This window comes from Jaculus jaculus, chromosome 6 (genome assembly GCF_020740685.1).
Source record: "Jaculus jaculus isolate mJacJac1 chromosome 6, mJacJac1.mat.Y.cur, whole genome shotgun sequence".
Lineage (NCBI taxonomy): Eukaryota > Metazoa > Chordata > Mammalia > Rodentia > Dipodidae > Jaculus > Jaculus jaculus.
Window position 1 is genome coordinate 158,878,085 of NC_059107.1, and position 16,213 is coordinate 158,894,297.

General features: G+C 46.7%; 1 protein-coding gene across 2 annotated transcripts in view; it reads right to left on the reverse strand.

The window, feature by feature from the left end:
* Desi1 (desumoylating isopeptidase 1) overlaps positions 1–16,213 on the reverse strand; it is a 30,649-nt gene continuing 14,436 nt past the window's right edge. The window contains exons 2-6 of one of the 2 annotated variants that reach the window (XM_004650349.3): positions 13,361–13,382; positions 11,871–11,940; positions 6,102–6,211; positions 5,301–5,423; positions 1–2,375 (exon numbers count right to left, since the gene is read on the reverse strand). In XM_004650349.3, coding sequence (XP_004650406.1) covers positions 2,282–2,375; positions 5,301–5,423; positions 6,102–6,211; positions 11,871–11,940; positions 13,361–13,382 — 419 coding nt within the window. In that variant the 3' untranslated portion in view covers positions 1–2,281. Of the gene's footprint in view, positions 2,376–5,300; positions 5,521–6,101; positions 6,212–11,870; positions 11,941–13,360; positions 13,383–16,213 lie in introns of both variants that reach the window. The other variant, XM_045153269.1, reaches the window with a different exon arrangement.

A 16,213-nucleotide genomic window follows, 5' to 3' on the forward strand; every position in this document is an offset into this window, starting at 1 on the left:
CAGCAGGCAGAAATGAGTTTATTGCATTAGAAAAAACACCAATGAAATCCAGCAACACCTCCATACTAGAAACAATTATTAGTTTGACTTCAAGAAAATTATGAAGGAATCTCAAAGGTACAAGCTTTTGTGTGGGAGAGGATGATGGCCTCATCCCTCCCCCTCCTGTCCCTTTAGATCAACGGACCTCTACAGAGGCGTCCACTGTGTGACATGAGTACATGATTCATTTCTTACTCGGCTTGCCTAGAGGCTCAGGTGGAGTCAGCTGGTCACAAACAGTATGCTCCTGAGGTACTGGGACAAAGAGATGTGAGGGTGGGACTGGAGGTCACAGCCTGGGCTTCTGGTGACAGAGGGGCTTACACAGAGGGGCAGACTTCACTTTCCTGCGGAGCTCCTCACCAGCCCAAGGGCCCAGGCATTGGCACAGATGGCAGCTGGGCATGAAGGGGTGCTTTGCTGTTCAAGGAGTCAAGTGACTCAAATTCACAGGCAAACACCTCAGAGTATCACCAGGTCTGAGGGTCACTGCTGGGAGGTGCAAGACCAGACGAGTCTGGACCTGGGAGAGGGAAGCCCTGCACCCTCAGGCTGGAGGGAAGAGCTGCAAGCAGAGGTTGGCAGCAGGGAGAAAGTGAGGGGCCAGGCACCCTGGAGAGGGACTTTGGCGGGAGGCAGTCATTGCCCCAACTAACCTACACCTGCCCAGAAACCCAACTTGACACCCTTTCTCCCTGGGCCCTGTTCTCTCCTGCTAGGACAATACTACACCATCCTTGTTGGTTTCACTTAGTATCATTGCCACACACACTGGCAATAGGTTTTGAGAATTAAAACCTGCTTGCTAATTTGACCCCCAGACTTCCAATATGTTTCAAAATGTCATTTGACACCTCAACTGGGCATGGCCCAGGTCAGATAACTGGCAATCACTAAGGCAGAATGACATCCTTTCCTCTACCAGACACCCTGACGATGCCAACTGTTATGGCTATTGGCAAAGACAGCAGGGGATGGGCAAGTTGGAGCAGCAGCTTTTCAGGAAGGAAAGGCCCCTACTCCAGGGAGGAGCAACTGGGCTCCAGTTTCAGAAGTGGCAGGAAGCCATGAGCTCAAGGACGCTGAGCCGAGGCTCAGGTACCTGGCAGCTCAGCATCCCTCCTCCATGGTTACTCTCCACATCTAGCTGGTGGAGGCTCACATGGAGAAAGGGAATCAGCGTCTCTCTAGGTCAGACTTCCAGACTGCTCCCTGCCTATGAGCTCCTAGCAGCACATAACTGGGAAAATGCCCAAGTATGACTCCTGAAAATCAGAATGACAACAGAGATAATGTCTATCTTTGAAACACATTTAGAATAATTTGAAAGTCCTTGTTCCAGACAACTCAAAATTTTCTTGCCACTTTGATTCTGTGTCATTTTCTTTCTACTACATGTCCCCTTGGTTCCTAGCTGCACACTGCACTGGCTTGGGGAGCTGGTCTAGTGACCACTTGTAAATCACCGACATCATTATTTGCAGACCAAAGGCCTGGGTCCCTGCTGCTGCAGCCCAGGACTTCATGAACCGTGACAGGTCAGCTACAGTGAGGAAGAGCAGCTCCTGGGCGGGCAACAAGGCAGGCTTTCCGAAACTGATGGCAGAGGACTGGCAATCAGCCTGGGTGGAAGGAGGAATGGCTTTTATCCTGTTTTCTCTGGCCTGATCCTTGCTGTCACTCTCCTCTGATGCTGAGGCTCTGGCTGCTCCAGCCCTGGCCCCATGGCACTGCCCGGGGCAGGGGAGGGGAGAGTTGTGGCTAAAGAGTTCACTTAGTTGGGTTAACCATCCTACAACTGGTCCCATGTGCTCAAGAGGAACTGCTTCAGGATCATGGGTGTTGTCAAACTCACCTGGGTGGCAACCTGGGTAAAGTGTGGGCATTCTCTGGAAAGAAAGTCCAGGCCAGGACTCCCCCAACTGTGCCTCTTGCTTTCTGTTTAAACACCCTCCCTTTCTCCAGTGTGGAGGACGCTTAGAAAACAGCGTCAAAAGTGAACTCACAGACAAGACAGCCTTAATAAATTAGTATAATACTATTAGAAGGGATGGCATTTTGTTCTGTTCTCAGCAGCATTGTCCTACATGCAGCCTGATGATCTCCTTCCCTGGAAAATTTAAAAAGCCATCCCCTGGTTGTTAGCTCTGATGTAAAATTATAAAATAGAAATCTGGTAGGGTTTGTTTTGTTTAAAAAGGAAAAGCCCTGGAGAGGCAGGCGGTCCCGTGCAGTCCTGTTAGCTCTGGCCGTTGGGTCTGCCCACTGAGTTCCCACCAGGAGGCTGGATCTGGATGGAATCCAGGAGAGGCCGAAGTGCTTGTCCAAAGGGCCTGTGGGAAAACAGAGGTGAGCTAGGGGAGCTCTGGGGCATGGCCTGCTCACATACAGGAAGTAGACGTGGATAGTGCCCAAGGCAGCACCACCACACACAAATCTTCCTGAAGAGGCAGTGGTTTGGGAAGTGTTCCACAGAAGTACAGGTGTTAAGACTTAACCTTCAGCCTATGAAGCATTTGAGATGGAGGAAACTTAATTGGGAGTCCTAGTGGAAGGTCTCCCAGGCATGGAGTCATTTCTCCTTCAAGGAGAAAATGAGACCCATTCTCTTCTCTTCCTTCTCTGCGTCCTGGCCAGTGATCCCCACCTCGATGAGCTGCTTTGCCATCAAAGGTAATAGGGCCAAGTGACCATGGACTGAAAGCTCGGAAGCTGTGAGCCAGCATAACTCTTCCTCCTTACAAGCTATAGTAACAGCTCATAACAGAGAACACCTTTCAAATAACCATTTTATGTCCTACTCCCAGGGGTCCTCTCCTCCATGGGCACTATCTTCTTATTACTGACACCTCTAAGGCCTGCTGAGCTGTGGTTTGAACATTCTGGTCATCACAGGAAACTTTTTTGTGTACTCGATGTACTTTTATCTTTTGTTCCTTATAATGCTGAGATTAGCCTTGAACTCCTGATTCTCCAGCTTCCAACTCCCAAACAGGCATATGCCAAAACCTTGGCTTACTTGTATTCTTAATTGTTATTTATTTATTAGAGACAGACAGAGGGAGAGAAGGAGAGAGAGAGAATAGGTGTACCAGGACCTCCAGCCACTGCAAATGAACTCCAGACATATGTGCCTCCATGTGCATCTGGCTTATGTGAGATCTGGAGAATTGAACCTGGGTCCTTAGGCTTTGCAGGCATGTGCCTTAACCACTAAGCCATTTCTCCAGCCCTGTATTTATTATTCTTTTGGGAAGATAAAAATGAAGGTGAAGGGGCTGGAGATAAGGCTCAGTGGCTAAGGCTCTTGCCTCCAGAGCCTAACAACCTGGTTTGATTCCCCAGTACCCACATAAGCCAGATGCACAAAGTGGCACATACATCTAAAGTTTGTTTGCAGTGGCTGGAGGCCCTGGCATACCCATATTCTTTCTCTCTCTTTGTATCTCTCTGCTTGCAAATAAGTAAATATTAAAATGAAAGTGAAACTAGGAGTCTGAGGCAGAAGGAGGAGGAGGAAGTCACGATGATGGAGTCAGGAGCCAGGACATGCACCACTGGATGCTTCTAGGAACTGAGCATATGGAGCAAATGAACAGTCAGAAAAACTGACCGAAGGCAGCTTGCCAGAAGGTGTGAATGCCAGTTTCTACAGGGAACCCCTGTTAGCTAGAAAAGTCACTGCAAATACTGGAGACTTTTCTTCAAGATTGCTGCACCCTTAAATAAGGTAGCTCATAACATATTTCAAGCACCAGCTTTGTTTCTCAAAGTATGATGTCAGTTTTGTTCATTTGCTTGTTTTATTTTCCAGAGATTAGAGTCTCACTGTGTAGTCCATGCTGGTCTAGAAGTCACTTTGAAACTCAGGCTGGCCTCACAGTGATCCTCTTGTCTAGCCTCCCAAGGGCTCGGAGTACAGGTATGCAGTACCACTTTAGGTTGATAATGCCATTTTTGAAAATCATCCCTAAGGTCAAGGAAGGGGAGTACTCAATACTAGAACTAGCACCACTGATTTAGACAGGTCACTAACTCCACCCATTAAGTAACAGCAGTCAGAACATTCCAGCTACTCAAGTTTGCTCTGGGTCATGTAACCTACATTTCTCAGTAGCTGTGGAGTTTCTCACACCTACCAGAGGATAGGCAGGCAAGCTCAGGTCTGGGAGACTGGGGCTCCCCACCAATTTTGTTTCCTATGCATGTTTTTCCTGTGAAGTTCCTGCTCAGGTGTGAAAACAGTTCTTGCAGATCTAGCTAAACCCGCCGGGATCCCTGCTGGGCAGGATGCTAGTTCAGGAGAAACTGAGTCACAGGCAGCACATGGACATGGCCTTGGAGTGTGCAATGGCTGCCTGATGCAATCAACAGTAGAGAGACAGGGCTGGGGGTGAGATGTCTTTGGAAGCATGTGTCCTTTGAGGGGATAACATCATCTGGATGATGGCCCACAGGCCCTTCCAGGGCTGGGACTACATCAGTGGCAGAGGACCACAAAGTGTCTTTATAAACCTCTGCTGAGGGCTGTCTGCATGGTAAGGTTCAAGGACATGTAGAACTTGGTCTTTAAGGGAGTCAAAGGGCTCAGGATGGGGTAACAGAAAAACAATTACACAAGTGCACTGTCTTTCTGACCTCCTCTACCTCCTCTCTGGAGTCCACTTAACTGCATTTTAGATGGGCACTTCTGGGGAAGGATGTGCTTTATACATCAGGATATTCCCTAAATACTAAAGCCATTGTCAAGTGGGTTTCTAAGTTCTGTGGTGGCACTTAGGTAAAGAAGAGTTGGTTTCATTCCGAGGGTGGAGGTCAGACTGGTACACACGGTGGGCGGGGAGAACGGTGGCTTTCTGTGGGAGAACCTGCCCAGGACAGGTCCGCCTGGTTGGGAGGACTCTGCTAGTCAGGGAGGGAGTGTGGGTGTGCATGGAGATTTCTGTTGCTGCTCCCCCCCGCCCCCGGAGGCAGGGTGTTGCCCTAGCTCAGGCTGACCTGGAATTCACTATGTAGTCTCAGGGTGGTCTTGAACTCACAGCCATCTTCCTACCTCTGTCTCCCAAGCACTGGGATTAAAGGCCTGCACCACCACGCCCAGCTTGTTTGCTCTTTTTGAGATAGGGTCTCATGCAACTTAGGCTTGTCTTAAACTATGTAGCTGAGGCTTGTCTTGAACTCCTGATCCTCCTGCCTCTGCCTCAAATGGAGATTTTTAAGTTTGGCTAAGCAGGGGCAGAAACAGAGAGGACACTTACGTGGAGAGAACTTCAGAGGGCAGGTCGGTGATGTAAGAAGGAATCTTCCGCCCAGTTAGGAACTGTGCCACTTCGTTGCTGAAGGTGTTACAGTTGTGTTCAAAGAGATTGTAGGCTTCACCTCTGTACATGTGAGAAAAGTTTGGAGGACACTTGGAAGGCCAGTAAGTATTTGTGCAGAAGCCGGGGGTGGGAAGGAGAGCCTGACTGAGGGTGAGGACTGCTGGTCTGGGTCCACAAGGAAAGGGTGAGCTGAAAACAGATGGCTCCTCCACAGTTTCAGAATCTTTTCATTTACACTCTAGGGTTAGAACTGAACCCTTACTGAAATTGACTTTTTTTTTCTTCCCCAAGGTAGGGTCTTGCTGTCCCAGGCTGACCTGGAATTCACTATGTAGTCTCAGGGTGGCCTTGAACTCACAGTGATCCCCCTACCTCTGGGATTAAAGGTATATGCCACCACACCCAGCTTTCAAACCTTGTTTTTGATGTTCAGGAAAAAGCACTTGGCCACCACAGGTAGAGAACAGTACTTACTGATTTTTATCAGAAGGAATGAATAGTCTTTCTTTCCTCTAACAGTTTCAGCAGAAAGCATGCTGGGATGGAATGTCTGCTTTGGAACAAATTTGGGCTCTTTTCGTAGCACAGTAACTACCTTCTCTTCATATTCATTAGCAATGACCGGTCGGTCCAGGCCTGTAGTGGATGCACCTGAGCAGGACCTTGTCTTACCCTCCGGGGAACAATTATCTAGTTAGCTGGGAAGACAGACACAATCGGTCACCACAGCATCCTTACCGGAACAGAGACTCCCCCAGGGAGGACAGGTACTCCAGAAAGATCTCTTCTGTGACTTCTGTGCTCCCCACATCAACCACAGAGTCTGGGGGCCCAAGCAATGTCCCTCCCTAAAAGAGCCAACCCAGAGAAAGTCATTCAATCACCTGCTGCTTTGTTGCTTTTATGTTTTATTTATTTTTTATTGTTCTGTACTCGGATCAAACCCAGGGCCTTATGCAAGTCAGACAAGTACTCTATCCGTAAGCTAAACCTCTAGGACCCCTCCTCCTTTTCTCAATTTAAATGTTTGAAGATTTTATTATTATTATTTATTTGAGAAAGAGAAAGAGGCAGGCAGGGGGGTGGTGGGCATGTCAGGAAACCTAGCCACTGCAAACGAACTCCAGGCACATGAGCCTCCTTGTGCAGCTGGCTTACGTGGCTCCTGGAGAACTGAACCTGGGTCCTTTAGCTTTGCAGGCAGGTGCCTTAAGTGCTAAGCCTTCTCCCCAGCCCTGTAGGCCCCTTTCTTTGAAGACAGGCAGGCAAGCGTTCTACTAAATGAGCTACATGCCCAGCACTGTTTTGAATTTTCCCATGAGTAAGGGTCTGATGATACAGCCCAGGATATACTTGAACTCATACTCCTTCTGCCTCAGCCTCCCTATGTTAATATTTAAAAAATGGACTGCTGGGCTGGAGAGATGGCTTAGTGGTTAAGGCACTTGCCTGCAAAGCCAAAGGACCCAGGTTTGATTACCCAGTGGATGCACAAAGTGGCACATGCATCTGGCGTTCGTTTGCAGCAGCTGAAGACCCTGGTGCACCCATTTTCTCCCTCTTTAGCTGCTTTTTTCTCTCTTTCCCTCAAAAAAAAAAAAAAAAAAAAAAAAAAAAGGAATGCCAAACCAAAAAGCCAGGTGAAGCCAGGCGTGGTGGCACATACCTTTAATCCCAGCACTGGGAGGCAGAGGTAGGAGGATCACCATGAGTTTGAGGCCACCCTGAGACTATATAGTGAATTCCAGGTCAGCCTGGACTACAGTGAGACCCTACCTCGAAAAACAAAAAACAACCAACAACAACAACAACAAGAAGCCAGGTGTGGTGGCACATGCCTTTAATCCCAGAGCTGGGAGGCAGGGGTAGAAGGATCACATGAGTTCAAGACCCCTCTGAGAATACATAGTGAAGTCCAGGTCAGCCTGGGCTAGACTGAGACCCTATCTTGAAAAAAAAAAAAAAGGAATGACAGGTGATTGTGCCACTTTTTGTGTCTGGCTTTACATGGGTGGCTAAAGAATTGAACCTGGGTTGGGTGGGCAAGCTTTGCATACAAATGCCTTTAATCACTGAACTATCTCCCAAACCCCTCTGTTAATTAAAAAATTATTGCTGGGCATGGTGGCATATACCTTTAGTTCTAGCACTCTGGAGGCAGAGGTAGGAGGCTAGCTGTGAATTTGAGGCCAGCCTGAGACTACAGTGAATTCCAGGTCAGTCTGGGCTAGAGCAAGACCCTACTTCAACCCCTCCCCCCAATATTTATTTTGTGTGTGTGTGTGTGTGTGAGAGAGAGAGAGAGAGAGAGAGAGGGAGGGAGGAAGAGAAAGAGAAAGAGAGATTGTACATAGGCACGGCAGGGCCTTTTGCCACTGCAAACAAACTCTAGACACATGTACCGCTTGGCGCATCTGGCTTTAGGTGGGTCCTAGGGAACTGAGACTTAGTCCTTTGGCTTTGTAGGTAAGTGCCTTAACTGCCATGCCATCTCCCCAGCCCTCATTCATTTTTTAGAATGTGGCTTCCTATCTGGCTGGTTAACTCAGTTGGCGAGAGACTGGTGCTAACAATAAATGTGGCTTCACACACAAGGTAGCAAAAGCTCAGTTCCAAAAAGTGGTTTTTGTGGGGGGAAAGCACATCAGTGCATGCTAGGAGACATCATTGGGTGTCCTCCTCTGTTGCTCTTCTGCCTTATTTCCCTGAGACAGAGTCTCTCACTAAACCTGCAACTCCCATTTTTTCAGGTAGACTGGCTGGCCAGGAAGCCCAGCAGCATGGCGATCCTCCTATCTTTGCCTCTCAAGTGCTGGGATTAAAGGCATGTGCCACCACGCCGGCTCACCTGGCTTTTTATAGAGTGCTGGAGATCAAACTTGGGTTGTCATGTTTGTGCAGCAGGTGCTTTTACCTGCCGAGCTATCTCCTCAGCCCCTCAACAATGTCATTTAAAAAATACGTAATGGGCTGGAGAGATGGCTTAACAGTTAAGGTGCTTGCCAGCAAAGGCAAAGGACCCATGTTTGATTCCCTAGTACAAGATGCACAAAGTGGCACATGCATCTGGAGTTCTTTTGCAGTGGCTAGAGGCCCTGGTGTGCCCATTTTCTATCTGCCCCTCTCTCTTTCTCTTTTAAATAAATAAATAAAATATATTTTAAAAAGTACATGAGCCAGATGCATAAGGTGGCCCATGTATCTGGAGTTCATATGCAGTGGCTGGAGGCCCTGGTGTACTCATTCTCTCTGTCTACTGCTCTTGAATAAAAAAAAAAAATTATTTACTTATTTGAGAAAGAGGCAGATTAATCATCAATCACCTATTGAGAGACTAGGCATGCCGGCACCTCCAGCCACTGCAAACAAACTACAGACACATATACCATCTTTTTTTTTTTTTGTTTGTTTGTTTTAAATTCTTGTTTTTCGAGGTAGGGTCTCACTCTAGCCCAGGCTGACCTGGAATTCACTATGGAGTCTCAGGGTGGCCTCGAACTCATGGCAATCCTCCTACCTTTGCCTCCTGAGTGCTGGGATTAAAGGCATGCACCACCATGCCCGGCTGCATACACCATCTTGTGCATCTGGCTTATTGCAACCTGGAGAATTGAACCTGGGTCTTTGTCTTTGCAGGAAAGTGCCTCAACTGCTAAGTCATCTCTCCAGCCCTGCCATTTAAAAAAATATTTTATTTAGTTTTTCATTAGACAGAGAATGGGTGCGTCAGTGCCTCTAGCTACCGTAAAGGAACTCCAGATGCATGTACGATCTTGTGTATCTGGCTTTATATAGGTAATGGGGAACTGAACCTGGGTCCTTTGGCTTTGCAGGCAAGCTCCTGAACCACTAAGCCATCCCTCCAGCCCAACAACATCACTTTTAACTTTCAGAGTACCCTTGGCAGATGAAGAGGGTTATTTCTTGGTTATGTCAAGGTTATACAGTTTAGAATTGGGTTTCTTATTGCTGGTGGGTCTGGGAAACTGATTCTCTTGAAGGTCCCCAAGTCCTTATGCTACCCACTCATTCTGCTGACAAAGACAGAAGCCCAGCATCTGTGGTCTCCTTTCGTCCCCAGTGTATCAGATTGCTGGGACAGAACATGACAACTAGGCAGGAGATAAAGGAGTGATGGAAGACAGTGGGGATACCAGCTGAAGGGAAGCATTGAGGACATTAAGGGGGGGTAGACTTGGGGAGGGAGAACATTCCAGAGCTGAGCTGCCTGATAACTGGGAGCCACTGAGCACCTTTTAGGAGGGTCACAAGTTCAAGGTCATCTTTAGCTAACACAGCAGATTTGAGGCCAGCGTGGGATACACGAGACCTTGTTTCAAAATCCACAAAACAGGGGTTGGAGTTGACTTAGTGGTTAATGTGCCTGCCTGCAAAACCTATGGACCCACGTTCAATTACCCAGTACTCATGTAAGCCAGATGCAAATAGTGGCACATGTGTCTGGAGTTTTCAGTGGTTAGAGGCTCTGGTGGGCACATTCTCTCCCTCCTTCTGCCTCTCTCTCATAAATGAATGAATGAATGAATAAATAACAGCAAAACAGGGCTGGACAGATGGCTTAGCAGTTAAAGAGCTTATCTGCGAAGCCAAAGGACCTAGGTTTGATTCCCCAGGACCCACATAAGCCAGATGCACAAGGTGGTACATGCATTTGGAGTTTGTTTGCAGTGGCTAGAGGCCCTGGGTGCACCCATTCTCTCTCTCTCTGCCTTTTGTTTTTCTCTCAAATAAATAAAAACAATACATATGGGCTGGATGGATGGCTTAGTGGTTAAGGTGTTTGCCTGCAAAGCCAAAGGATCTCGGTTCAATTCTCTATGACCCACGTAAGCCAGATGTACAAGGTGGCACATGCATCTGGAGTTCATTTGCAGTGGCTGGAGGCCCTGCTGTGCCCATGCTCTTTCTCTATCTCTGCCTCTTTCCTTCTCTTGCTCTCAAATAAATAAATAAAATAAATAAATAAAAACATAAATCAAGAATGACTTCCTGGCAGGGCATGGTGGCACACACCTTTAATCCCAGCAGTAAGGCTGAGGTAGGAGGATCACTGAGTTCAAGGCCAGCCTAAGACTGCCAAGTGAATTTTAGGTTGGCCTGGGCCTTCTCATTTAAACCAAAATAAATGGTTGATAGTTGGTTGGTGTTTGCTGGACACTTCCCATGATAATCCTTAGACAATACTGACAGAAATGCCCTAAAAAGGGCTTTAGACGGCCAGGTGTGGTGGTGGTGCATGCCTTTAATCCCAGCACATGGCCAAGGTAGGATGACTGCTGTGAGTTCCAGGTCAGCCTGGGCTAGTGTAGTGTAAGACCCTACTTCCAAAAGACCTTAAAAATATTGTTGCCGGGCGTGGTGGCACACGCCTTTAATCCCAGCACTCGGGAGGTAGAGGTAGGAGGATCACCGTGAGTTCGAGGCCATCCTGAGACTCCATACTGAATTCCAGGTCAGCCTGGGCTAGAGTGAAACCTTACCTCAAAACAAAAGTAACAAACAAAAAAATAATAATAATAAAAAAATATTGTTAAATAGGTGTGGTGGTACATGCCTTCAGTCCCAGCACTTGGGAGGCAGAGGTAGGAGGATTGCCATGAGTTTGAGGCCACCCTGAGACTACATAGTGAATTCCAGGTCAGCCTGGGATAGAGCGAGACCCTACCTTGGAAAACAAAAACAAACAAAACAAAAAAACAAATGAACAACAACAACAACAAAAACCCCACCAAGCCAGGCATGGTGACACATGCATTTAAGAGCCCAGTACTTTGGAGGCTAAGGTAGGAGGACTGGCATGAGTTTGAGGGCACCCTAAGAGTACATAAAAATATGAAGGTATGAGCCACCATGTCCAGAAGATTTTGTTTGTTTTTTTGTTTTTGATTTATGAGGCTCTAGCCCAGGCTGGCCTTGAACTCACAGTGACCCTCCTCCAGAGTGCTGGCATTACAGGTGTGCCCCACCATGCCCAGTGAGCTTTGGCTTAAAAAAAATTTTTTTTTAAAATATTTTATTCTTATCATTTGAGACAGAGAGGCAGAGAGACAAAGAATGCTACACCAAGGCCTCTAGCCACTGCAAACAAACTCCAGACGCATGTGCCACCTTGTGCATCTGGCTTACATGGGTCCTGTGGAATCAAACCTGAGTCCTTGGGCTTTGCAGGCAAACGCTTTAACCACTAAGCCATCTCTCCAGAACAAATTTTGGCTTTTTTGAGACTCATGTACCTCATGTACAGGGTCTCATGTATCCCAGGATAGCCTTGAAGTTGATATGTAGCTAAATATGACCTTTAATTCCTGATCCTCTTGCCTCTTCCTCCCAAGTAGTGGGATTACAGGTGTGTACAACCTCACCTGGCTTGAGTCATAAAGGTCTTTATAGGAAACTATGCCATGGTAGAGGCAAAATTGTTGGTCTATAGGAACCCCAAGGAATGTGAGGCTGCAAGTCAGGGTATGTGTTGAGGGAGACACTTACCGGGGGACAGCTGGAGATACCACCGCTGCCGAAAAAGAATTCATCCTTGTGTACAACTATGGAGGTGTGCCTGCCACATGGAGAAGGATAGTAAGCCAGAACACTTAACAGTTCGCCAAGAAAAAGCAAGTACCATACTGCAATGAGAATAATTTCTGCCCAAAGATGTGACTGTGGGGATCACGCTAACAAGATAAGTCAAGTAAAAGCCGGACGTGGTGGTGCATGCCTTTAATCCCAGCACTCTGGATACAGAGGTAGGACAATTGATACATGTTCGAGGCTACCCTAAGACTACATAGTGAATTCCAGGTCAGCTTGAGCTAGAGTGAAACACCCTACCTCAAAAAACACACCCCCCCAAAATAAGATCAGTCACATAAGGTATGAGTAACATAGGGATGGTGCCCCTCTATCTGGCCAAGAGGAACTGCTTTCACCCTGCCACTGCCCAGACCACAGAAGCTCAAGTACCCTGTATGACACACGTAACTGCAAATATACTTGACATCCTTTCACGAGGATTTTAATCCTTAACAACATGTACCTTCTATGTAAGCAATCATTATACTCTATCGTTTAGGGAATAATAATAAGAAAAGAGTCAATACATGTTTAGGACAAATGTTTTTATTTTTTCTGAATATTTTGTTTTCCGAGGTAGTGTCTCATTATAGCTCAGGCTGTCCTGGAACTCACTCTGTAGCTTGGCTGACTTCCAACTCACAGCGATTGCCCTACCTCTGCCTCCCGAGGGCTGAGATTCAAGATGTGCCCCATCACACCTGTCAGGCCTGGTTGTTTTTTTTTTTTTTTTTTTTTGAGGCAGGTTCTCAGTCTAGTCCAGGCTGACCTGGAACTTACTCTGTAGTCCAGGTTGGCCTTGAACTCAGGAAAATACTCTTATCTCAGTCTCCCAAGTGCTAGACTTAAAGGAATGAGCCACCTCTCCCTCCTTTTTAAAAACTGTTTATCACAAGGTATTTTCTTTCTTGGTACCACCATCCATGATTTTAACATTGCTTAGAAGAGGTAACTGATGCCTATCTATGGGAGAATGGATGGCATGGTAGTATAATCATTTCACACATATTTCTACTGTATGGGGAATGGGCTATGGGAGGCAACAGTACCAGAGGTGAGGGTTTCTCTACCTATTTGGGATGGATATTCTCTTGCTGTGGGAGGCTGTCCTGTGCATTACTGGATGTCAAGCAGTACTGTTGGACGCTATGCACTACGTATGCACTAGATGCTGGTAGCATCCTTCCTCTATTCGTGACACAAGAATGCTTCTAGATATTTCCAACTTCTTGTCAGGGCGGTTGGACAAAATTACTCTGGCAGAGAACCGCTGTTTTAGGATGGAGATTAATGACCAAGAGAGCTAGGTTTCAAGCTGGAAGCAGCCGACTACACCACACCTGCACTGTGTAGGGAGCTGCTTTGTTTTGTAAAGCCGTCAGCACAAGGAGGCCCACTCCACTTACCAGATGCCTTCCAGTTGTTTCCCTGTGGAGAAAAGAAGAGATTTAGCCACTTGGGACTAGACTAAATGGCCCCTCAACCTGATTAAATTTAGAACTAACTCAAACCTAGACCAGCCTGTTAGCAACCTCTTGAGGGACTTTCTAGAAATGCAGCTCTCCTCTATGGCAGTGATAGGGGTGCACAGTGTTACGGAAATTCAAAAGCAATTAGAATCCTCTATTGTAACATTGATATGAATATAGCCTGATTTAATGTTTGTTATTTTCCTTTTGTGGTTAAATCAACTTTTCCTTTTTGTTTTTTCCAAGGTAGTGTCTCCTTCTCCAGTTATAAGACTGTATAAAACCAACTTTTTTTTTCCTTTTTGTTTTTTCAAGGTAGGATCTTGCTCTAGCCCAGGCAGACCTCAAACTCACAACAATCCTCTTACCTCTGCCTCCCAAGTGCTGGGATTAAAGGTGTGCGCCATACCTGGCTCCTTTTATTTTATTTTATTTATTTATTTATTTATTTTTCAGGTAGGGTCTCGCTCTGGCCCAGGCTGACCTGGAATTCACTATGGAGTCTCAGGCTGGCCTCGAACTCACAGCAATCCTCCTACCCCTGCCTCCCGAGTGCTGAGATTAAAGGCGTGCGCCACCACGCCCGGCCTGGCTCCTTTTAAATTTCTGTCTCATCTACAGTGAGTCTATAGAGAACGACGAAAGCTGTACAACCCACTTCTGAGGTACAGTCCTGCGTGTGTCACGGTGGGCAGGGTGTGGAGCAGTGCGGTGTGCTCAGCGTATGCACAGGAGGGTGTCAGGTCCTCCTCTGTGGCTCTTTCACCTTATTTCCTTGGAACAGTCTCTCACTCAACTTGAAACTGGCCGCTTTTCAGCTAGACTGACTGGGTGGAGAGCTAGCCGTGGTGATCCTCTTTTCTCTGCCTCCTTCAGCACTGGGGTTATAGCTGCATGCAGCTACACCTGGCTTTTAGAGTGGGTGCTGAGGATTGAGCTCAGGCCCTCATGCAGCCCGAGTTCTTACCCACTGAACCACCTCTTTGGCCTGAGGTGAAATCCTTCAGTAAACAATGGGACCAAACTATAAATGTACATTTCCAACTAGCTAAAGCACAATTATATTTTTGGTGCGGAGAATTGAATCTACACTTCACTCTTATGCCTCTATGTGTCAGTACTGCTAAGTGTCAAAATGCAGACACACAGATCACTATTCTACGTCAAGGTTCGAAGTCCAATGGAAAGGGCACACACACATAAATAATTGACTAGCACACAATGTTGCTAAGCTCTGTAACAGTGATAAAACAAGGTACTATGTATAATAAAGATAACGATCTTTTTTTTAAAAAAAATTATTGAGGTAGGGTTTCAGTCTAGCTCAGGATGACCTGGAATTCACTATGTAGTCTCAGGGTGGCCTTTAACTCACAGTGATCCTCCTACCTCTGCCTCCCAAGTGCTGGGATTAAAGGTTTGTACCACCATGCCCAGCTCCAGATGAATATCTTTTTTAAAAAATATTTTTATTTTTATTTATTTGAGAGAGACAGAGAATGGGTGTACCAGGGACTCCAGTTGCTGCAAATGAACTACAGATGCATGTGCCATTTTGTGCATCTGGCTTATGTGGGTCCTGGGGAAGTGAACCTAGGTCCTTTGGCTTTGCAGGCAAGTGCCTTAACTGCGAAACCATCTCCCCCGCCCAAGATAAAGATCTTAAAGAGCTTCAGAGCTTGAGTTGAACCCATGATTGATCAGGCACAAGACTGGACATTTCTACCACAGGGTAGTATTACAAGTGCATAATTATGGAGACTAAGGTCCTATTATAGGAGCAGCAGATTGGGAAGCTGTAATGCAGGAAAGTACCTTGATCAGATACATGCTTTTTGTTTTATTTTTAGACAAGGTCTCCTATGGTAGCACAGGCTGGCCTTGGACTCATGGCAATTCTTCCTCTGCTTCCTAACTGCTAGGATTACAACCTTGCACTACCATACCTAGAGCCACACTTTTTCACATTTTTTTTTTGGGGGGGGCAGTGAGATAGGGTCTCACTGTAGCCCAGGCTGACCTGAAATAATTCACTATGTAGTCTCAGGGTGACGTCGAACTCACAGTGATCCTCCTACCTCTGCCTCCCAAGTGCTGGGGTTAAAAGCAGGTGCCATCACGTGCCTGTAGTCCTAGAACTTGGGAGATGGAGACAGAAGAATCAGGAGTTCAAAGTCATTCTCAGTTACAAAGTGAGTTTGAGGCCAGCTTGGACAACAAGATGCTGTGGTAGAGATGAATCAGAGGAAGAGTTAAGAGGTCAGAGTACAGTGGGGAGGTCATGTCATGTCCAGTTAATTTTTTTTTTTTTTTTGGTAATTTTCAAGCTGGGCATGGTGGTGCACACCTTTAGTCCTAGCACTCGGGAGGTAGAGGTAGGCAGATCACCATGAGTTCAAGGCCACCCTGAGACTACATAGTGAATTCCAGGTCAGCCTGGGCTACAGCGAGACCCTACTCAAAACCAAACACACACAACACACACAGGGGGAACTTCACAAGTGCCATCTCCTTCCACGAAGCACTGGGTTTCATCCTTTGCCAAGTCACAGGCTGACAGCAAAGGTAGTGCTTAGCAGTCAGTAAGCATTCATATGAATTATAACTAATCTCAGGTTAAGTGAGGTGTCCCCATGTTCTCACCTCCTTCCTCTACCTTCTGAGCACTGGTTTAGTGTCTCCCATGAATTTTGACATGACCTCCCCACTGTACTCTGACCTCTTAACTCTTTCTCTGATTCATCTCTACCACAGCATCTTGTTGTCCAAGCTGGCCTCAAACTCACTTTG